This window comes from Oncorhynchus kisutch, linkage group LG28 (genome assembly GCF_002021735.2).
Source record: "Oncorhynchus kisutch isolate 150728-3 linkage group LG28, Okis_V2, whole genome shotgun sequence".
NCBI classification, from domain to species: Eukaryota; Metazoa; Chordata; class Actinopteri; order Salmoniformes; family Salmonidae; genus Oncorhynchus; species Oncorhynchus kisutch.
Window position 1 is genome coordinate 46,028,625 of NC_034201.2, and position 24,221 is coordinate 46,052,845.

At 44.3% G+C, this 24,221-nt stretch overlaps 1 protein-coding gene across 6 annotated transcripts in view; it reads left to right on the plus strand.

Moving 5' to 3' along the window:
- The first annotated feature begins 947 nt into the window (after window positions 1–947).
- The window catches only part of LOC109873355 (myotubularin-related protein 4), an 87,387-nt gene continuing 64,113 nt past the window's right edge, over window positions 948–24,221 (plus strand). The window contains exons 1-2 of one of the 6 annotated variants that reach the window (XM_031808632.1): window positions 948–1,071; window positions 18,552–18,653. In XM_031808632.1, the coding sequence (XP_031664492.1) occupies window positions 18,621–18,653 (33 nt within the window). In that variant the 5' untranslated portion in view covers window positions 948–1,071; window positions 18,552–18,620. The other 5 variants (XM_031808634.1, XM_031808633.1, XM_031808636.1 and 2 more) reach the window with 5 other exon arrangements.

A 24,221-nucleotide genomic window follows, 5' to 3' on the forward strand; every position in this document is an offset into this window, starting at 1 on the left:
TCGTAAAAAAAAAAAAACAGTCTAGAGGATAAAGACAGCTCAACATGTATGCTTAGAAATGCATAGAATTAAGCACAATGATTATGGCTCTAGATTTGCAGGGGGAAAAAGCTGTTTCAGGAAAATTCTTTAACCTGTGCTTTGTTCTCCCGTATATTTGTAGGGATCATTACGCACCTGGAGATTGCAATACTCAGCTCAGCTAAGAGCACGAACGTTTCAGACGCAATAGATTTCAAATTGAGTCACGACCGCTTTAACACAGTTCCCGATGACGCGCCAGAGCATGTGATCAGTTTGTGCCGCGCTGTGATTTTCTATTGGTCCCTCATTTCACTAGAATACCGCCCACAGGCACTGCCGCCTCTGATGCCGCGCGATTGCCAGCAACATTGAGGGAATTCGATTAATCTGCCCCGTATTCCCGGGTGGAACTTGTTTTGTCCCAGGTGAAAGTTGAATGCATTCGTCTTGGGAATCGGGCTGTATCCCGGGCATGAGCCAGGTGCCCCGTTCAATGCCCACGGTGAAGTCTGCTCAAAACAAAAGTGATGTAATTAAGCACGCGGAGTAATGAGTAGGATTGTGTATTTTCACATGCAACAATTATTGCTTAATCTGCCTTCCCAATGTAAAATTAGTTAGAAAATTATTACATATATTTTATGGAAAATAGATGTATGTTTCTGGGCGATGCACCATGTTGACTAATGATTAAGTGGCGTAGATCACGGTTCCATTTTAGACAGGCACTCCTACCTCACCACCGCTTTTGCCCGTTCATATCACGGACCATATCCTAATCGAATCCACCCATTCTAGAGGCACCGATCTGTCTTGATTGGCTTTGGTGTGGGTGTGTGCACGCCATTGACGCGGCTACACAACCGCGCTTTTACCTGTCATAAACTTTCATTGGCTATTCCGCAGTTATTGGTATGGTTTCTCTCTCACCATTGGTTTAAATGCATGCTTTACGTTTGCTGATTGGTCGAAGCATAGGTCATCGCTCGTGAATGCGGAAGTCGTGTAGTCTACTGAGTCACCGTTGTATCAGCTGATTCTTTCTGAGTGAGTAGCTATCCCGATTGTATTTTTAAAAATAAACCAACATGTCAATTTAAAAAAAAAAGTGTGTATTGTGTTGCACGGCTACTGAGAGATATACTGTTCCTTACCAATATTTTGACATTTGCCAGTGTGCTTAGCTAGACCAGTCCAGTAGACCTCGAACCGCCTCCCCCTCCTAGTAGCCGGTGTGTTTGATGGGGCATCACCACTCTCACTAACGTTAAGCTCGTCGAACCTGGACTAAGGAAAGCCAGCTCCTAGTTTTCAACATTTCCGTCTTGTTGCACCTGTTTGGTTCTCTACATACATTAGTGAACTCGCTATTTTATCTGTCAAACGGTACTGTTTTAGCGTGTTTTTATATGCTTTGTAGTACCAAGCTACTCTGATCCTATCAAAGGGTGTGTTCGTAAATTATCTCCAGTGTGTCATGAGTGCGCTCTCTGGGTCGCTCGTTAATTCACAGAGTTGTCAAATGTTGTCTTTTTAAAATTCAGACCATTTCGCCCTCGGGTCGTTCAGAGCGCATCCTGGATGCTTTGGCGGAGGACGAGGGTTGATCCGAGCGTTTTGTCCTCATGTCTGTTTCCAAGCACCCAAGTTAACTGGCTTAAGTTGCCTAACTTGCAAGCTACTTTAACACCTTTTATTTTATAAATGAGATCAGCAATGCATCAACCTACGTGAAAGAGGGCCAACCAACTTTCTGGTAGAGCATGCAGTGATGAGTACAAAATTTTTGCCCATAATAAAATAAATCAAATCACATTTTATTTGTCACATGCGCAGAACATGCGCCGCAATGCGCTATGATAAACTGCTTTTAACAGCTTTAAATAAGTGACCGCTGCGTTCATATGTTGCCATAGTCTAGGACCAATGGGAAAATCGACTGAATCATCTGCTTTCTACTGTTTAGCGAAAAAGTTTAGATAATTATTTGGGTCAGACACGAATGAGAGAACACATGTCTCTGACCCTAGCAGAGCTGGTTAGGCTGTTTTTAATGTTGTCAAGAGCGCCAGTGACTGACTGTGCTGCTGGCAAATATATTATAATATTTTGCTGACGGTGGTCATATTCAACGGGTGTTGCACGTTCGTAAATTCATCAGTTATTTGGGGAATTTTTGAGTACACCTTTTTTATTGGGGCGGCAGGGAGCCGCCCCAATGTAGGCCTACATTCCATGAGACTTTTCATGCAGGCCTTGACATTTAACTTGTTTATCCACTTGTTCTTCAGACAAGGATGTGACTGAACGTTTTGATGCAAGAAACCACTTAAAACATTTTTACGTATCATTATTCCCATACCATTTATTAGAGAGAATATGACAAATTATGCTACCCTGTGCTCATTGGCTATTTAGCTTATTCAAGTATGTCTCAAAATACAACACTACCCCTTTAAGACAAAAAAATCTCTTTTACCTGACTCACTTTTCAAAGATGTGTAGAAATGCACACGTTTTGTGATCTTCCAGAAAGCAATCACTCCCCCAGTTATAGATAACTACAAATTATCTATAACTGGGCTAATAACTCACTAACTAGCGAAGGATATAAACACATGTAGAGCTCTGATTGGTTATGGCGCTCCAGTTTGTGTAGAGTACAGGCTGTCAATGCGATAGAATCCTAATCGGATGCATTCTGCGTCCAACAAAATCTCTTGCGTACTTGTCACCGTGTCTAAACACATATGGGACACAATTTGAGGGATTTTAAATGATATTATTAGTAACCAATCAGATCAATAGGACTGTAGATGTTTTCAAAGTGAGGAGAAACAGACAGGAAATGTTGATTTATTTTGAAAGGAAACAAAACAAACCATAGTTTGTTTTTGTCTCTGAATGTTTAATTGAAAGTTGCTAATATTGCATTGATTCGATCACAATTCCCACAGTAAAGGGAAATGTTGATAGTGTTAACTAACGGGGACAAGTCTATAAAGTTGTGTGAAGTTCAATCTCCTGCTTCTCTGGGCATATTTCTTCTGCCAGCAGTCCAATAGAAATTTTGTTTTTTGCTCTACTTCCATTCTGGTTCTTAAAGGGTTTCTGTAATGAACGCACCTCAGGTAACTTCCAAAATAAAGGAACCATTTCCAGTAAATGAGGGATACAAAGAATATTGAAAGCAAGTCCTTCTACACAGGTGTGGTTCCTGAGTTAATTAGGCAATTAACATCCCATCATGCTTAGGGTCATGTATAAAAAAATGCTGGGCAGGGCATTCTTTTGGATACCATGGCTATCCCCCCCCCCCCCCCCCCCCCATAAAGCGACAATGGCCCCATCCACAGGGCACAAGTGGTCACTGAATTGTTTGATGAGCATGAAAGCGATGTAAGCCATATGCCATGGCCGTCTCAGTCACCAGAGCTCAACCCAATTGAACACTTATGGGAGATTCTGGAGCAGCGCCTGAGACAGCATTTTCCTCACCACTGTCAACAAGACAACAAATTATGGAAGAATGGTGTCACAGCCCTTCGATAGAGTTCCATACAGTTGTTGAATCTATTTCAAGGGGCATGTTCTGACTCGTGGTTGCCCAACTCCCTATAAAGACTACTTTATGTTGGAGTTTCCTTTATTTTGGCAGTTACCTGGTGTCATACGTGCGAGTCGTGCCCACTTCTCCACCCTTCCATGTGTAGCCCCGGGCCTCTTTCCCTCGTGTGGTATACAACATACCTGCTGTGTTATGCAGTGCTTTATTGATGGCTCTGATCCTGTTACAGGTCACACTACTCTTTGAATAGCCCATAGACATGTTTTCAAGCTATTTTAAATGGAGGTCGACCGATTTTATGATTTTTCAACATCGATACCGATTATTGTAGGACCACAAAAAACCTGATAATGATTAATTGGCTGAATTTAAAAATGTTATTTAAAATATTTTTTATTCATATATTTTTTTTTTAAATATAATACAATTTTTAAAAAGTACATTTATATAATATTTGCCTACCGGGTGGCGCAGTGGTCTAGGGCACTGCATCGCAGTGCTAGCTGTGCCACCATAGACTCTGGGTTCGCACCCAGGCTCTGTCGCGACTGGGAGGTCCATGGGGCGACGCAGGTAGAGTTGTTAAAGTGACTATGCATAGATGATAACAACAGAGTATCAGTGGTGTAAGAGAGGGGGTGGAGGGGGTGCAAATAGCCATTTGATTAGATGTTCAGGAGTCTTATGGCTTGAGGGTAGATTCTGTTTAGAAGCTTCTTGGACCCAGACTTGGCGCTTGGGTGCCGCTTGCCGTGCGGTAGCAGAGAGAACAGTCTGACTAAGGTGGCTAGTCATAGACTGACAATTTTTAGGGTCTTCCTCTGACACCGGCTGGTATAGAGGTCCTGGATGGAAGGATGCTTGGCCCCAGTGATGTACTGGGCCATACGCACTACCCTCTGTAGTGCCTTGCGGGCAGAAGGCCGAGCAGTTGGCATACCAGGCAGTGATGCAACCAGTGATGCAACCTAGGATGCTCTCGACGGTGCAGCTGTAGAACCTTTTGAGGATCTGATGACCCATGTCAAATCTTTTCAGTCTCCTGAGGGGGAATAGGCTTTGTCGTGCCCTCTTCACGACTGTTTTGGTGTATTTGGACCATGTTAGTTTGTTGGTGATGTGGACACCAAGGAACTTGAAGCTCTCAACCTCCATTACAGCCCCGTCAATGAGAATGGGCACAATTGGCCTAGCATCGTCCGGGTTAGGGAGGGTTTGGCCGGTAGGGATATCCTTGTCTCATCGCGCACTAGCGTGCCGGGCGCAGTGCGGCAGTGTGTTAAGAAGCAGTGCGGCTTGGTTGGGTTGTGTTTCGGAGGACGCATGGCTCTCGACCTTCGTCTCTCCCGAGCCCGTACGGGAGTTGTAGCGATGAGACAAGATACCACGAAAAGGGGGTAAAAAATAAATGAGTATAATATTTATAATAATGACAATTACAACAATACTGAATGAACACTTTAATTTTAACTTAATATAATACATAAATAATGAAACATGTTCAATTTGGTTTAAATAATGCAAAAACAAAGTGTTGGAGAAGAAAGTAAAAGTGCAATATGTGCCATGTAAAAAAGCTAACGTTTAAGTTCCTTGCTCAGAACATGAGAACATATGAAAGCTGGTGGTTCCTTTTAACATGAGTCTTCAATATTCCCAGGTACGAAGATTTAGGTTGTAGTTATTATAGGAATTATAGGACTATTTCTCTCTATACCATTTGTATTTCATTTACCCTTGACTATTGGATGTTCTTATAGGCACTATAGCATTGCCAGCCTAATCTCGGGAGTTGATAGGCTTGAAGTCATAAACAGCGCTGTGCTTCAAGCATTGCAAATGCAGTAAAGTGTGAATGAATGCTTACGAGCCTGTTGCTGCCTACCACTGCTCAGTCAAACTGCTCTATCAAATCATAGACTTAATTATAATATAATAAACACAGAAATACGAGCCTTTGGTCATTAATATGGTAAAATCCGGAAACTATAATTTTGAAAACAAGACGTTTATTCTTTCAGTGAAATACGGAACCATTCCGCATTTTGTTAAACGGCTGGCAACCCTAAGTCTAAATATTGCTGTTACATTGTACAACCTTCAATGTTATGTCATAATTCTGGAAAATTAATTACGGTCTTTTGTTAGGGAGAAATGGTCTTCACACAGTACGCAACGAGCCAGGCGGCCCAAACTGCTGCATATACCCTGACTCTGTTGCACAGAACGGAAGAGAAGTGACACAATTTCCCTAGTTAATATTGCCTGCTAACATGAATTTCTTTTAACCAAATATACAGGTTTAATATACTTGTGTATTGATTTTAAGAAAGGCATTGATGTTTATGGTTAGGTACATTGGTGCAACGACAGTGCTTTTTTTTCGCGAATTTGCTTGTTAAATCATCACCCGTTTGGCGAAGTAGGCTGTGATTCGATGATATGTTAGCAGGCACCGCATTGATTATATGCAATGCAGGACAAGCTAGTTAAACTAGTAATATCATCAACCATGTGTAGTTAACTAGTGATTATGTTAAGATTGATCGTTTTTTATAAGATAAGTTTAATGCTAGCTAGCAACTTACATTGGCTCCTTGCTGCACTCGTGTAACAGGTGGTCAGCCTGCCACGCAGTTTCCTTGTGGAGTGCAATGTAATCGGCCATAATCGGCATCCAAAAATGCTGATGGTTAGAGTTCACATGACATTCTCTTGGCTGTTGCCATGACAAGAGGTGGGTGGGTGGGTGGCTAGCTACTATAGAAAATGTGATTTTCGTTCTCTCAACATTTCAGGCTAGCCAATTTAAAATTAGAGCTTGGCCGATTAATTAGGGCGATTTCAAGTTTTCAAAACAATCGGTAATCAGCATTTTTGGATGCCGATTATGGCCGATTACATTGCACTCCACAAGGAAACTGCGTGGCAGGCTGACCACCTGTTACACGAGTGCAGCAAGGAGCCAATGTAAGTTGCTAGCTAGCATTAAACTTATCTTATAAAAAACGATCAATCTTAACATAATCACTAGTTAACTACACATGGTTGAAGATGTTACGAGTTTAACTAGCTTGTGTGAATGTATGAGACTAAAGGGCAGCTTTAAATAATGTTTTCAATAATACTGGCGTGGGAGAACTGTATAGGTTTACTAATTGTTTTACTACTTGTATCACTGTCTTTTTGAATATTTCCCCCACCGCTCTGCCCACCCACCGCTCTGCCCACCGCTCTGCCCACCCACCGCTCTGCCCACCGTTCTGCCCACCCACCGCTCTGCCCACCGCTCTGCCCGCCCACCGCTCTGCCCACCCACCGCTCTGCCCACCGCTCTGCCCGCCCACCGCTCTGCCCACCGTTCTGCCCACCCACCGCTCTGCCCACCCACCGCTCTGCCCACCCACCGCTCTGCCCACCCACCGTTCTGCCCGCCCACCGCTCTGCCCACCGCTCTGCCCACCGTTCTGCCCACCCACCGCTCTGCCCACCGTTCTGCCCGCCCACCGCTCTGCCCACCGCTCTGCCCACCCACCGCTCTGCCCACCCACCGCTCTGCCCACCCACCGTTCTGCCCACCGTTCTGCCCACCGTTCTGCCCACCGTTCTGCCCACCACTCTGCCCTTCGACAAGCACATGTATTTGTTTGGGCTCAGAGAGATTCCATTCCTCCTTCCCAGGCGTATATCTTGTGCTGGACAGGACTGAACTAGCTACATAAGTGCTCAAAAACATTGCCATTTCTGACTGTTATCAGTGCATGGTGAACTTTGACCTGGGTGTTGATGTGTGATGACAGGGCTGCTGTGAGTGTGACTGGACAAAAAATATTGTTTACGTGAAATACTGTTGGTTGAGCTCTTGAAGGACCGATCCCAGAATAATATGCATGAAGATTCATGCTTATTTACACATGGCCTACTTCAGATTTAGAAGTGAAACCAACTTGTTCTGTTTTCCTGTAAATGAAGAAGTGCGAATGTTAGTCTGACCCGTTGAACAGTTTTAATGACAGAAAGTAGTTTCTAGGCCGGGGTAAATCCCACAACAGCAGAGAAGTGGATGAGTGGTTTTTGTCTCCATTCAATTCAAGGGGCTTTATTGGCATAGGAAACATGTGTTAACATTGCCAAAGCAAGTGAGGTAGATAATATATAAAGTGAAATAAACAATCAAAATGAACATTAAACATTACACATTCTCTGTGTAGCATACATTTCCAACTGTCACGTGATGATGATAATATATATATTTTTTTATTTTGTCACATTGTCTATGGTGGTAACAAAATTGTTGCTACTGTTGTTTCAGAAGGATTATGCAACAGATTTGATTGATTTATATATATTTTATCAATGGAGCGTTATTGTAAGCCCCCAAGTCCGCTCTGACTATTTCGGGTGATTCATCAGCCACTGAATTGATTCTTTCGGAAAACTCCCTGTGGAAAATAAAACAAAACAAGTCTTGTGTAGATTTTCTTGGGGTCAGGATGCTTGTTTGTATGAAGGTACAGTAACCCAATCTTTCTGCTAATGTTGACAATATATTCCCTGGGCTCCTTGTTTTTGGAGTAGGTTCCCCAGAAGGTTATTTCACTGGCATTTATAACACAATCCAAAGCTAGTTGGTCTTTTTTTAATTATATAGATGTGGCCATTTATCCACTGACACCATTTTGTTTTTTTGCGGGATAAGGATGGGAGAGTTTGCGTCAATGTGTTACTGCGTTATAGGTCTAATAATATATATGTGTATGTATGTATATGTCTGTCCCATGGATAGAGGTTTCATCAGACCCTGTCTGGAGTGCAGTGTAACATGACTCATATGTTCTGAACCATTGTTGCTTCGGGACCACACTATAATACTTACTACTTGCTTCAAATGTTTCCTGGTAAATATGGGATTGATGCGTGACAGTACCAGTCAAAAGTTTGGACACCTACTCATGCAAGGAGTTTTTCTTTCTTTTTAAAACTATTTTCTACATTTTAGAATAGTGAAGACATCAAACTATGAAATCAAATTGTATTAGTCACGCGCGCCAAATACAACAGGTGTAGGTTTCACCTTACAGTGAAATGCTTACTTACGAGTCTCTAACCAACAATGCAGTTTAAATTAAATAAGAGTAACACGTAATTAAAGAGCAGCAGTAAATAACAATAGCTGGGCTATATACAGGGGGTACTGGTACAGAGTCAATGTGGAGGCTATATACAGGGGGTACCGGTACAGAGTCAATGTGGAGGCTATATACAGGGGGTACCGGTACAGAGTCAATGTGGAGGCTATATACAGGGGGGTACCTGTACAGAGTCAATGTGGAGGTTATATACAGGGGGGTACCTGTACAGAGTCAATGTGGAGACTATATATAGGGGTACTGGTACAGAGTCAATGTGGAGACTATATACAGGGGGTACCGGTACAGAGTCAATGTGGAGACTATATACAGGGTGGTACCGGTACAGAGTCAATGTGGAGACTATATACAGGGGGTACCGGTACAGAGTCAATGTGGAGGTTATATACAGGGGGGTACCTGTACAGAGTCAATGTGGAGACTATATATAGGGGTACTGGTACAGAGTCAATGTGGAGACTATATACAGGGGGTACCGGTACAGAGTCAATGTGGAGACTATATACAGGGTGGTACCGGTACAGAGTCAATGTGGAGGCTATATACAGGGGGTACCGGTACAGAGTCAATGTGGAGGCTATATACAGGGGGTACCGGTACAGAGTCAATGTGGAGGCTATATACAGGGGGTACCGGTACAGAGTCAATGTGGAGGTTATATACAGGGGGTACCGGTACAGAGTCAATGTGGAGGTTATATACAGGGGGTACCGGTACAGAGTCAGTGTGGAGGCTATATATTGGTTGGGTACCGGTACAGAGTCAATGTGCCTGGGAACAAGTTAGAGGAAATTGAGATAATATGTGCATGTAGGTAGAGTTATAGAATAGGCTTTGTCGTGCCCTCTTCACGACTGTTTTGGTGTATTTGGACCATGTTAGTTTGTTGGTGATGTGGACACCAAGGAACTTGAAGCTCTCAACCTGCTCCATTACAGCCCCGTCAATGAGAATGGGGGCATGCTCGGTCCTCTTTTTCCTGTAGTCCACAATCATTTCCTTTGTTTTGATCACATTGAGGGAGAGGTTGTTGTCCTGGCACCACACGGCCAGGTCTCTGACCTCCTCCCTATAGGCTGTCTCGTCGTCGTCGGTGATCAGGCCTACCCACTGCTGTGTCATCGGCAAACTTAAGAATGTTGATGTGAGCCGTGACCAGCTTTTTAAAACACTCCATGGCTACAGACCTGAGTGCTACGGGTCTGTAGTCATATAGGCCGGTTACCTTAGTGTTCTTGGGCACAGGGACTTGGTGGTCTGATTAAAACATGTTTGGTATTACACTCGGACAGGGAGAGGTTGAAAATGTCAGTGAAGACACTTGCCAGTTGGTCTGCGTATGCTTTTGAGTACACGTCCTGGTAATCCGTCTGGCCCTGTTGACCTGTTTAAAGGTCTTACTCACATCGGCTGCGGAGAGCGTGATCACACAGTTTTCCGGAACAGCTGGTGCTCTCATGCATGTTTCAGTGTTATTTGTCTGCTAGGCTCGTGTCACTGGGCAGCTCTCGGCTGTGCTTTCCTTTTTGTAGTCTGTAATGGTTTGCAAGCCCTGCAAAAATATATACAGCAGAGTTGTTTTACTTTGCCTACTTTCAATAGTGAGTTCCCAGCAAGGTTAATGGTCATTTGTGAGATGTTGTTCTGTCAGTCCAATTATACAAGTTGGAGTTTACCGTGTAGTAAGGTAAGATGAGTAAAACCTGTGTTCGTAGTGATTGGTTGTTGTCATGTTGGCTGTCGGGGAAATGCTCTGTGCGTGTGAAATTGTACTGTATTGTCAGTGCTGTCAAGAGGTTTGACATGTAGCAACCTGCTTACAGCAGAGGAGAGAGGGTGTGGCAACTGGAACAGCAGCAGAGATTAGTACCTTAACTTTTGTGTAAAAAAAATAAATAATAATAATAATTCTGAGTGATAAGCATACACATTCTAAATCAAAATGCCACAGACTCATAAGCTGTTGAGTCATGTTTAGGAATTCCATTCCTCCATTTTCATTATTTGTGGATGAAAGGCGTACTACTGCCTTTGCCCCAGATTTAGTAGTCACTAGTCCGTGAATACTGGCTTGTTTTTAAAAAAAAAATCCAAGTTTAGGCTATCCTGTTGGCCTAAAGGTTACTTGAAAAGGTCCTGTTGTTGTTACCTTCAAAGATTAGGATTTGTATAGCAAGGAGACACAGTATAGGCTACTGGTTTTGTTTAGGCGGAGTCGAGGATGGTGTAGTTGGTGAAACCGAGACGGGTCGTGCCCTATTTCAGGCACAATAAAAATCTTTAAAAAATAAAATGCCTAGTTCTGTCTTTTTCTATTTTAATTTTTTTTCTCTCAAATTCAGTTTGCTCTGTTTTTGTTAGATTTTTTTTCTTCAGGTTTTTGCTCTCAAAATCACACTTAAGGGCCCTACCTATAGAAAAGACCCCTTCACATGGTCAGAATGAGATGGAGGGAGGGAGGGAGGGAGGGAGAAAGCGAGAGGGACAGTAGGAGAAAGAAGAGTACAGAGAGAGAGAGAGTAGGAGCACGCAGAGAGGGTGTGAGAGCGGAGGGACGTCATGCTGCTGATTACAACCAGAGTGAGTTGGGGAGACTGAGAACTACATACTACTTCTTTCACTTCACCTTTACGTTGAGGGGGGAGAGAGAAGTTTAACCAAACAATTCTTGTTTTTTAACAAAGCACTACTAATCAGCTTCACTCAGGTAAGAAATGCTGGATTTTTAGAATGACGGATTTTATGTTGTTGTAGTTTAAACATTATTATTTTTATTTTTTTCCTTCTCTGTTTGTCTGAAGACTTGGTCTGCAGTGTGCAGAAGGGGGTGTGTCAGTCTTTACAGAGAAGTGAGAGGAGCATGTGTACTGCTCCGTGAGAAGCAGTCGGAAGCCTTAGACTAATAATAGGACGATCCACTAGTAATAATACCACTACAGAGTAGACTAATTACTACTGTAGACAGAGAGGGAAAGCAGACTGCTCTTATGCGATATGCCTCAACAACTAAAATCTAATAGTTCACTTATTAGAGAATTGTAGAGAATAATTGTACCATTTTTAAACCACTGTGTAATATATTTTTAATAACCCAAAATATATTTTTTTATACTGTGTTTGAAGCTGGTGTACCGAAAGTAAAAGACGCAAAAACAAAACTTAAGAACGACAAGCATAGAAGTCGTGGACATAGAACCGAATCTATAGCTCACATTTCTTTATGAATTTGGTTAGGTCGCCAAAACAATGTGACATATTGCAGCTTTACCGTTATACTTGGTGCCTGTTAGGTTTAAATATTGTTTCTCGCACAATGTGTTTTAAAACAAAACAACAACAACAAAACAACAACAAAAAAGGGTATTTGTGTACGCCCACTCCTCACGGCCAACCCTGTACGTGTAGTAGGCAAATAAACAATGTAGTTTGTCATTCTGGCGTAGGTATTTCTGTGTGTTTTTAAAAACAAATTTAAAAAAATAAAAGTTTTCTTAATGAGGTTGTCAGTAACCACGCCTATGTTTACAGTCTCTCTCCTTTATTGTGTTAGCGTTGGGCTTAAGGTTAGCAGTGTGGTTGGATAAAGTGATTTTAAACCTAACATTAAAGACTAAAAAAGCTACACGTTTTTATGAATTTTTACAATATAGCCAATTTGGATTTTTTTTGGGGGGTGGGGGGGCTGTGGAAACTGTTTTTATTAACCTTGAAGCAATGACATATGTTTATTACTGTATGATTGACATTCTGTCATAGGTGATGCAGGTGGCCTAGTGGTTAGAGCGTTGGACTAGTAACCGGAAGGTTGTGAGTTCAAACCCCCAAGCTGACAAGGTACAAATCTGTCGTTCTGCCCCTGAACAAGGCAGTTTAACCCACTGTTCCTAGGCTGTCATTGAAAAGAAGAATTGGTTCTTAACTGACTTGCCTAGTTAAATAAAGGTTAAATAAAAAATGTCCAGTCTGAACACTAATGACTTGCTCTACACGCGGACTACTGCATGTTCTGCTGAACTCCAGAGCAGTCGTTAAGGAATTAGGCTAGGCTAATAGAATTGAGCTGTTAGCACTCACTCGTTCATAGCACTCACTCGTTCATGGCCCTCAGTACATGGCCTCTATACTCTCCGTCTATCTTCTGATCAATCAACCTAATAAATCATAGCACTCACTCGTTCATGGCCCTCAGTACATGGCCTCTATACTCTCCGTCTATCTTCTGATCAATCAACCTAATAAATCATAGCAATGCCAAGTATTGAAGTTCTTTGCCACTGGAGCCCAGGCATCTACTACTATGTCTATGGCTAACAGTTGCTGTTATCCCCAACCAGAACACCCACTGTGGGGACTGTTGTGGTCTTTGGTGGATCCGTCTGTTTGTGGAATTCATTTTCCCTCTGCTTCCTGTGTCAATATCCTCCGGTCATCTCTCTGTGGCTGGCCTTACGACTGGCTCGGTGTGTTTACTGTGGCTGGCCTTATGACTGGCTCGGTGTGTTTACTGTGGCTGGCCTTACGACTGGCTCGGTGTGTTTACTGTGGCTGGCCTTATGACTGGCTCGGTGTGTTTACTGTGGCTGGCCTTACGACTGGCTGGCTCGGTGTGTTTACTGTGGCTGGCCTTACGTCTGGCTGGCTCTGTGTGTTTACTGTGGCTGGCCTTACGACTGGCTGGCTCGGTGTGTTTACTGTGGCTGGGTGTCTTTACTGTGGCTGGCCTACCGTTGGCTGGCTGGGTGTCTTTACTATGGCTGGCCTACCGCTGGCTGGCTGGGTGTCTTTACTATGGTTGGCCTACCGTTGGCAGGCTGGCTGGGTGTCTACTATGGCTGGCCTACCGTTGGCAGGCTGGCTGGGTGTCTTTACTATGGCTGGCCTACTGTTGGCAGGCTGGCTGGGTGTCTTTACTATGGCTGGCCTACCGTTGGCAGGCTGGCTGGGTGTCTTTACTATGGCTGGCCTACCGTTGGCAGGCTGACTGGGTGTCTTTACTATGGCTGGCCTACCGTTGGCAGGCTGGCTGGGTGTCTTTACTATGGCTGGCCTACTGTTGGCAGGCTGGCTGGGTGTCTTTACTATGGCTGGCCTACCGTTGGCAGGCTGGCTGGGTGTCTTTACTATGGCTGGCCTACCGCTGGGTGGATGTGTTTATTGTGTCTGTGTTCCAAATTGCTCCCTATATAGTGCACTACTTTGACCATACAACCTTTTCCCTAATACCTATAGATGGGTTGGTTGACTACGTCACAAAGGATGAGCGTGCATAGACGTGGCTGGATACCATATGTTGTTTAGGATTCTGAATGGCCAGGTAACTGGCAACAATGTTTCTGAATGGTCAGGTAACTGGCAACAATGTTTCTGAATGGTCAGGTAACTGGCAACAATGTTTCTGAATGGTCAGGTAACTGGCAACAATGTTTCTGAATGGTCAGGTAACTGGCAACAATGACGACAAGCTGCCATGAGGGGAATCGTAGGTGGCTCGTTTCAGCTAGTGTCATCTTATTGTTGACACCATGTCTTGTTTTGACCGATGTCACATTTTTATACTAAAATGGCAACAAAAAGAATCACTAGCAAGCTAACCGACAACTGTAACCATGTATTTGAGGGACCACAAGTGCTCATTTTGTGCAAATGCATTTATGTTTTCAATAAACATTTGGAGACCTCTCGTCTCATAGTTGAGCACATGTTTGGTTCTGTTGCTGAACAACCAAACCTGTCTGGGTCTGGTCCAGAAGTATTGCACTATATAGGGAACAGGGTGCCATGTTGAGACACAGGCAGTCATGGATCAAGGTTCCCAGTAACAACTGTTGAGAAATGTTGAGTTTCCCGTTTCCTGTAAATTGTTAGTCATCCAATTAGAAGGCTTGTCATCTTGGATCAAGGTCCGTGTGGAGGGAGAGAGAGCGCAGCCTCAGAACGCGTGCGTCTTGGTGGAGTCTACTAGTCCAGTCTGGCCTTTTTTAAATGAATACTGACTGACTGATGAGACAGCACAACCTTCTTAGTCAAAGCTACTGTTGATGGCAGCCATCTTAACCAGCATCTCTACTGTATGTGTGGGTTCTTGTAGGTATGGCCTAGTTCTAATGTAGCAGGTATAAAAGAAACACCTGAAAGTACATACTGGTCTTGAGAGGGAGAGGGGGGGGTACTGTTCTCTTCTGCACTATTCGACCAATCCAGTAAATGTGGAGGAGGAGTTAAGATGGAATGTCCAAAAAAGGAAAAAGGAAAAAGGAAGTGTCTTTCCATTTTACGTGAACTGGAACAACCGGTTGTTGGGGACTCTGCAGAGGCTAATCTCTAGGCTATATATATTGGTGCAGGTTTTTTTTCTGGATTCAAAAGGGGCTTAGGTGTTGGGGGAGAATGGGCGTGGGTAGCCCACTGGGCGTGACTGAATTCGGTCTGGGCCCTGGGTAAGAATTTGAGGCCCTCGCCTTGGCGGCGGAGAGAATTGGTTTTAAAGCACATTTCCTGGAATTCCACACACATTTTTCCATGGAACTGAGAGAAATGTTGTGCAATTCTACACATTTTGCCATGGCTAATGCTGTCTTCTTATTCTGAAACAGAACAATCAATACTCAAATTGTTTTGTCTACCCTTTATTTGAATGATTGTTAGTTATAGAATATTTATCATAAAATGCATACATACGGTGCATTTGGAAAGTATTCAGACCCCTTGACTTTTTCCACATTTTGTTACGTTACAGCCTTATTCTAAAATTGATTTTTTTTAAAAATCTGTCCTCAATCTACACACAATACCCCATAATGACATCACAATACCCCATAATGACATCACAATACCCCATAATGACATCACAATACCCCATAATGACAAAGCGAAAACAGGTTTCTAGATATTTGTTCAAATGTACACTGCTCAAAAAAATAAAGGGAACACTAAAATAACTAGATCTGAATGAATGAAATATTCTTATTAAATACTTTTTTCTTTACATAGTTGAATGTGCTGACAACAAAATCACACAAATTATCAATGGAAATCAAATGTATCATCCCATGGAGGTCTGGATTTGGAGTCACACTACTAAATTAAAGTGGAAAACTACACTACAGGCTGATCCAACTTTGATGTAATGTCCTTAAAACAAGTCAAAATGAGGCTCAGTAGTGTGTGTGGCCTCCACGTGCCTGTATGACCTCCCTACAACGCCTGGGCATGCTCCTGATGAGGTGGCTGATGGTCTCCTGAGGGATCTCCTTCCAGACCTGGACTAAAGCATCCGCCAACTCCTGGACAGTCTGTGGTGGCGTTGGTGGATGGAGCGAGACATGATGTCCCAGATGTGCTCAATTGGATTCAAGTCTGGGGAACGGGCGGGCCAGTCCATAGCATCAAAGCCTTCCTCTTGCAGGAACTGCTGACACACTCCAGCCACATGAGGTCTAGCATTGTCTTGCATTAGGAGGAACCCAGGGCCAACCGCACCAGCGTATGGTCTCACAAGGGGTCTGAGGATCTCATCTCGTTACCTAATGGCAGTCAGGCTACCTCTGGCGAGCACATGGAGGGCTGAGAAATGCCACCCCACACCATGACTGACCCACCGCCAAAACGGTCATGCTGGAGGATGTTGCAGGCAGCAGAACGTTCTCCACGGCGTCTCCAGACTGTCACGTCTGTCACATGCTCAGTGTGAACCTGCTTTCATCTGTGAAGAGCACAGGGCGCCAGTGGGGAATTTGCCAATCTTGGTGTTCTCTGGCAAATGCCAAACGTCCTGAACGGTGTTGGGCTGTAAGCACAACCCCCACCTGTGGACGTCGGGCCCTCATACCACCCTCATGGAGTCTGTTTCAATGGAAGAAGTTCGGAACCACCAAACCACTCTTCCTAGAGCTGGCCAGCCACCCAAACTGAGCAATGGGGGGAGAAGGGCCTTTGTCAGGAAGGTGACCAAGAACCCGATGGTCACTCTGACAGATTTCTAGAGTTCCTCTTTGGAGATGAGCGAACCTTCCAGAAGGACAACCATCTCTGCAGCACTCCACCAATCAGGCCTTTATGGTAGAGTGGCCAGACAGAAGCCACTCTTCAGTAAAAGGGACATGATAGCCCACTTGGAGTTTGCCAAAAGGCACCTAAAGACTCTCAGACTATTAGAAACAAGATTCTCTGGTCTGATGAAACCAACATTGAACTCTTTTGCCTGAATGCCAAGCATCACATCTGGAGGAAACCTGGCATTATCCCTACGGTGAAGCATGGTGGCGGTGGCAGCATCATGCTGTGGGGATGTTTATCAGCGGGAGGGACTGGGAGACTAGTCAAGGTTGAGGGGAAAGATGAACGGAGCAAAGTAAAGAGAGAAATGAGATGACCTGCTCAGGACTTTAGATTGGGGTGAAGGTTCACCTTCCAACAGGACAACAACCTAAGCACACAGACAATGCAGGAGTGGCTTCGGGACAAGTCTCTGAATGTCCTTGAGTGGCCCAGCCAGAGTTCGGACTTGAACCCAATCGAACATCTCTGGAGAGACCTGAAAATAGCTGTGCAGCGACGCTCCCCATCCAACCTGACAGAGCTTGAGAGGATCTACAGAGAAGAATGGAAGAAACTCCCCAAATACAGATGTGCCAAGCTTGAGGCTGTAATCGAAGTCTTGAGGAAGTAATCGCTGCCAAAGGTGCTTCAACAAAGTATGTAAATGTGATACTTAAGTTTATATATATATATATATATATATATATATATATATATATATATATATATATATATATATATATATATATATATATATATATATTTTTTTTTTTTTTTTTTTTAAATAGATTTGCAAAAATGTCCTGTTTTTGCTTTGTCGTTATTAGGTATTGTGTGAAGATTGACGAGGGGGGAAAAATCCATTTTAGAATAAGGCTGTAACGTAACAAAATGTAGAAAAAGTCAAGGGGTCTGAATACTTTTCCGACTGCACTGTAGGTCGATGCACTGTAAGTCGACGTTATCTTTTCTACATACTTCATATCTGGTTTTTAAACTGAAAGAGTTTTTCCATCCTGAGAATGTATTTAAAAAAAATAAATGCTTAGATGGGCCCACCCAAGACTTTTTCTATGCAGATAACATCCCGGGGTCTTGTTTCTGCCCAATCATTTTAGCCAGCTCTGTTTGTCTTGACCACTTAAGGCCATGTCTCAAGGCCAGTGAAGTATAAACACATGTAATACTAAATGCCATAGCTGAGTCGTGAGCACATGAAGGTTGCAAAAAAATTCAAATTAGTTTGCTTAATTTCAGTATGTGACAAAACAAGCAATGTGTAGAGAGTCAAACCGCTGTGAAATATCTTTTCAAATAAAAAAAAATAAAAAATATATAGTATTTTCAGCTGTTTGAAGCTGGTGTACAAAACCAAAAGTAAAAGACACAAAATTTTAACGTAGAAATGGAGCACATAGAACAGATCTACCGCTTCTTAGACTTGCTTTCAATGAGAGTGACAGATCTACAACTCACATTTCTATGCGAATTTGATCAGGCCGCCCAAAAACTTACATATTGCAGCTTTTAAAGATCTCTAGTCTACTTCCTGTAAAATTGAGTTGGGATTTAAAAAAACATTTTTTTTACCACCTTTAACACATTTGACCAAATGTTCGTTTTCACTCTCACATAAAGAGCTGTTAGTAACTTTAATGATGGGTCGTGCAGTGTCTCTCTCTACCCAGGCTGTAACACACACTCTCACACCCCCCTAAGTGTGTGTGTGTTTTTCCCCTATCAATGTCTTAACAGTGTGTGTGTGTTGGCAGGAGACGTCGCTGACTCAGCGGAGCCCGGTAGAGGGGAGGAGAGACTGAGGGAGCTGGAGAGAAGCCAGTATGATTGGTGCAGAACAACAGACTGACAGCATGGTGAGCCAATCAGACAGCGCCATGGGGAGGGAGAGGGGGAAGCTGCCATTTCATCTCTCACTGACTTATTCTTCTTCCTCTTGACGTTTCTCACACAACTACAACACATTTATGCTTCAGTACTGAAGGATACAGTGATGTAAATTGATAGACCTGATAACGTTTATTGTTTTGAAATCTTACTTGCATAATGGCATTGGCTTCTCGGTATGTCATTGATTTATATAGCATCTGACAATCGTCACCTTACAAACCAAAAAAAATTGCAGCCGTTTTCACATCCCTAAACCAAGTGGAGGATATTCTTCCAATGTTTCAATTAACTTCCCACTAAAATGTGCTGTGTTGAGAAGCCAATAGTACACCGGTCTTAGACCTGTCCCCGATTTGGCTCTTTTCCATCACAGCGTGAACACACCCCCATCATGACAGACAGAACCGAAATAATTCACATTTCTACATCGTCCTCACAATCATTAAACACCCTGAGGACGGAGTAGCAATTGAACGTGTTGTCTGGGGAACCGAGACATCACTAATCTATAGTCTAGGGGTGTGTTCCCTAGAAATCAAACGAAACGCGGCGGGACCTACCTGAATTTGTCCAATAGAAAGTGTAGCTTTCATTGCAAACTGTTACAGTAATGAATGCATCCCTAGGCCTCATGGGGCCATAAGAACTGAGCAGAAGCTGTGACTTTCCAACATGCCTGTTTAAAAAAAAAAATATAATATTCTGTCTGCACATGACATAGGCCACACCCACCTCTGTGAATGAATTAGCAAAACATTCTAAACCTGTTTTTGCTTTGTCCTTCATTTTTAGAATAAGACTGTATAACGTAACCAAGTTGAAGAAGTCACATGGTCTGTGTACTTTCTGAATACACATGTATATGAGGAAGTATACACCCTTAGCAGCAGAATCTTAGAAACGGCGCCCTCTTGTGGGGGATTTTTTATAGGTGATCATTTCAAAAGCAGTCACCGTTTTGGTACGACTTCTCAACACACACTTCTTCCGTCTAGAAAAAGTGAAATAGATTGGGTGGCCTGCAGATTTGAATACTTCTCTATAGAGCTGTTTTCATATGAAGACATGACCAATCTACCACTTGTCTCCTCAGAGGACTCCTAGTAGGAATGTTTTGATGATTTGAGGTATCGAGTCACTGTGTGGTCCATTTACAGTTGACCTCCCAGCATATCCCAACTCCACCTAAAGTCCCGTGGTCTTGACTCTGCTGTAGTTGCGTAACTGTGCGGGAGTTTTGTAAACGAGAACCCTCCTCCACCTGCTAGACATAAGAGACAATGATAATACCATATCAGCCTGGCAACTGTCAACAGCTACACACACACATTCCATGTGGATGGATGGATGGATGGCCGGCCTCCTTTCCTAAAATAAAACTGTGGAGACACCGGATATAGGAGGCTATCTGGGGCTCACCGTCTGACTGCTTTGGGTAGGCCGAGAGAGGCACGCACACACACACACACACACTAAGCCACAGTGTGGAGAGTCGGTCAGTCACGCCACCAGACAGGAGAACCCCAATGTGCTCTCTAACCCTCTCAGATATGATACATAGGGACACAGGAGGTTATAATCCTGTGTGTGATATCTACAGTACCAGTCAAACGTTTGGCCACATCGACTCATTCAAGGGTTTTTCTTTATTTGTACTATTTTCTACATTGTAGAATAATAGTGAAGACATCAAAACTATGAAATAACACAATATGGAACCATGTAGTAACCAAAAAAAGTGTTAAAAAAAAAAAAATATGAGATTCTTCAAAGTAGCCACACTTTGCCTTGACGACAGCTTTGCACACTCTTGGCATTCTCTCAACCAGCTTTATGAGGTAGTCACCTGGAATGCTTTTCCAACAGTCTTGAAGGAGTTCCCGCATATGCTGAGCACTCTGCTGTCCAACTCATCCCAAACTATCTCGATTGGGTTGAGGTCGGGTGATTGTGGAGGCCAGGTCATCTGATGCAGCAATCCATCACTCTCCTTCTTGTTCAAATAGCCCTTACACAGCCTGGAGGTGTGTGTTGAGTCATTGTCTTGTTGAAAAATAAAAGTCACACTAAGAGCAAACCAGATGGGATGATGTATTGCTGCAGAATGGTTAAGTGTGCCTTGAATTCTATATGAGTCACCAGCAAAGCACCCCCACACCATCCCACCTCCTCCTCCATGCTTCACGGTGGGAACCACACATACGGAGATCATCCGTTCGCCTACTCTGCGTCTCACAAAGACACGGCTGTTGGAACCCAAAATCTCAAATTTGGATTCATCAGACCAAATGACAGATTTCCAGCAGTCTAATGTCCATTGGGGCGGCAGGGTAGCCTAGTGGTTAGAGCGGTGGACAAGTAACCGCAAGGTTACAAGTTCAAACCCCCGAGCTGACAAGGTACAAATCTGTCGTTCTGCCCCTGAACAGGCAGTTAACCCACTGTTCCTAGGCCGTCATTGAAAAGAAGAATTTGTTCTTAACTGACTTGCCTAGTTAGATAAAGGTAAAATAATAAAAAATTGCTTGTGTTTCTTGACCCAAGCAAGTCTCTTCTTCTTATTGGTGTCCTTTTTAGTAGTGGTTTCTTTGCAGAAATTCGACTTTTCTCTCCTCTCTTTTCTCTCCTCTCCTCTTTTCAAGATGACAGAGCCAACCATCTAATCTCTTGATGTATGCAGTGAAAAAGCACTTTAGCTTAATCTGGTCCCCTTTGCCAGTTGCCTGCCCCACTCTGTTTGACGTACATTGCGGCTGTAGTTGTTTCCATACAGCACAGTTAAGATAATGAAACGATGTCATGCAACAGAAGGCCTCCATACCCTCCCCGCCCCTCTAGCTGGGTGTTCTGAGGTTTTCCTCTCTGTCACGATCCACCGAAACAACAGGCTTCTGTCTGCGTGCATCTTCCCTTCTGGTTTACGACGTCCACATACCAGGCTCTGTTTGCTCCTAGCAGAACGCGGCGCAAAGCGTAACGTCCGCTCGCGTACTCCCTCAAAGACCTTCACTTACAAAACCAGAAACTGCAGTATTACGGGTTTTTTTCTCCTCAAAATAGTCCTACATTTAACGTAAGATTAATCAAGAACGCTACGTAATACATTTAGTCTTAGTTGCAATGTTTCATCTAGCTAAGATGTTTTGATGTTGTATTTCTCAAATGAAAAAAAAAAAAAATGTGCATATGGAAAACTAGTCTCTCCTTGAATGACAGCAAACAATTCATTCAAGAATCCTGTCCATTGTTCCCACTCCTACTAGGAGTAGTGCTGTTGACCAATCACCGACGAAGGGGCATAGACTTCGGCTACCAAACTTGCACTTGCTTTAAAAAACAACATTTTTTGGGGTGTGTGTGTGTGTGTGTGTGTGTGTGTGTGTGTGCACGAACAGCTTAAAATAAATCCAGAACACGAAAGCAAACGTCACAATTTTATAATATGGGCACAGAGGCACACCACGTTTCCCCTAGGGAGCAGGTGACAGGCGTTAGGGACGCAGTGTATATAAGTAGTGTACACTCACACCCTCCCCTAGGGAGCAGGCGAGCGTGCAACTCTATCTGGGAACAGTGCAGTGAAGTACTGCGGCTCACTCAGGCAGCTCCAAGGAGACCCTCAGGAGGGGGGGGGGGGGAGGGGGGGAGGGGGGGGGCTCCTGTTAGAATGCTGTGTCACTGGAGCTCTCTGCGTGGGCTTCCCCTCTCCTCCTCCCTCCAGTCTCTGATCCGTCCGTCCCTATCACACTCAGTCAATCGCTGCCAACGGGGTGGCTTGAAGACACGCACACTAACAGCAACAGTGTCTCTTTTTCTGATGCAGAGGTGTCAATGTAGGGGTGTGTGTGTGTGTGTGTGTGTGTGTGTGTCTACCCCTGAGTAGTGCGTGGTGGTCCGTTGTGGTGCTTGAGATGGTTGAAGTGCTGTAGCATCCTCAGGCTCTGCCATGCGTTGCTGCGGTACATGCTGCTGTGGTACATGTTACCATGGTACATATGGATGGGGTACATGGTGATATGGTACAATATGTGTTGATGTGGCACATGTTAATACGGTACATGGTGATGTGGCACATGTTGATGTGGTACATGCCACTGTGGCCCATACCTCTCTGCTGTGGTACATGCTGCTGTGGTACATGCTGCTCTGATGTGGTACACAGTGTGCTGTCGTGGTACATAATGTGCTGCTATGGTACATAATGTGCTGCTGTGGTACATGTTGTGTGGCTGTGGTACATACCACCGCGGTCCATGTCGCTCTGCTGTGGCACATGCTGCTCTGCTGCGGAACATGATGTGCCAATGTGGTACATGCAACAACGGTACATAATATATTGGTGTGGTACATGTTGCGGTGGTACATGCCGTTGTGATACATGATGCGGTGGTACATGATGACATGGTACATGCTGGTGTGGTCCATGTCTCTCTGATGTGGTACATGCTGCTGCGGCACATGCCAATCTGCTGTGGTACATGGTGTGCTGATGCGGTACATAATGTGCTGCTGTGGTACATAATGTGCTGCTGTGGTACATGTTGTGCAGCTGCGGTACATGCCACAGTGGTACATAATGCGCTGATGTTGTATGTGTTGATGTGGTACATGTAGACGTGGTACATTCGGATGTGGTACATGCAACTGTGGTACATGCTGCGCTGCTGTGACACGTTGCCAAGGAAGCTGCCTGTCTGCGATGAGATGGATCTCGGTGAAGGGTGAACAGGGATGGAGTGGGGAAGAGAGGGAGGATGTGATAGCGGGGGGGGGGGGGGAGAGAGAGCACGTGATTGGGTGAGGTAGGAGATGCGCATGGCATGGTGATGGGTGGAGCTTAGCATCAGGCAATTCCTCCTCTCTCTCTCTTGCTCTCCCTTCCCTCCTCTCTCTCATGCTGCATTCTCACTCTTCCTGTCACGTCTAGTAGGTCCGCCTGCATCCCTTCTTCCTTTCCTTCCTCTTCTCTTTCTGGACTATTTCAGTGGACTCTGTCGTTCTTACAGACTATCCACTTCCTTCCAGACTCAGTCTGAGCAACAGGGGGTCTTTCCAGGCACCTGCGCTCCCTCACTCTGTTTTCATCCACCTCTCTCTGGGGGGGGAGTGGGGGGCGGGGAGGACTGTGGTTGGGGGTGTGTCGCACCACTGTCCCGGAGCACCTCCTGGGGTACGAGCGGGGAGAGGCAAAGCGGAGTGGAGGGAGGAGGAGGGTAATGCAGGCCCGTGGTGCTCCCTTCATCCTCCATGCTAATGTTCCTCTGTAGACTGTGTGTCTGGCGACAGCCCTGTCTCTCATCATGAGCCTGGCAGACCGGGTCGCCTGCTCTTTGCTCAACTGTTTTGTAAGTGGCTCTATGGCCCCTTTTTTTTCAAATTCTTGTGTGTTTTGTGTGCAAGTTTCTATCTCTTTTGTGTGTGCTACTCCCCTTCCTGTGCAGCGTGTGTTTGTGGGTGCGCCTGGGAGAGTGGGGTGGGGGGGGGGGGGTGTGAGTCTGTCGGTTCTCATGGAGCCATGTCAGGGGGGTAGAGCT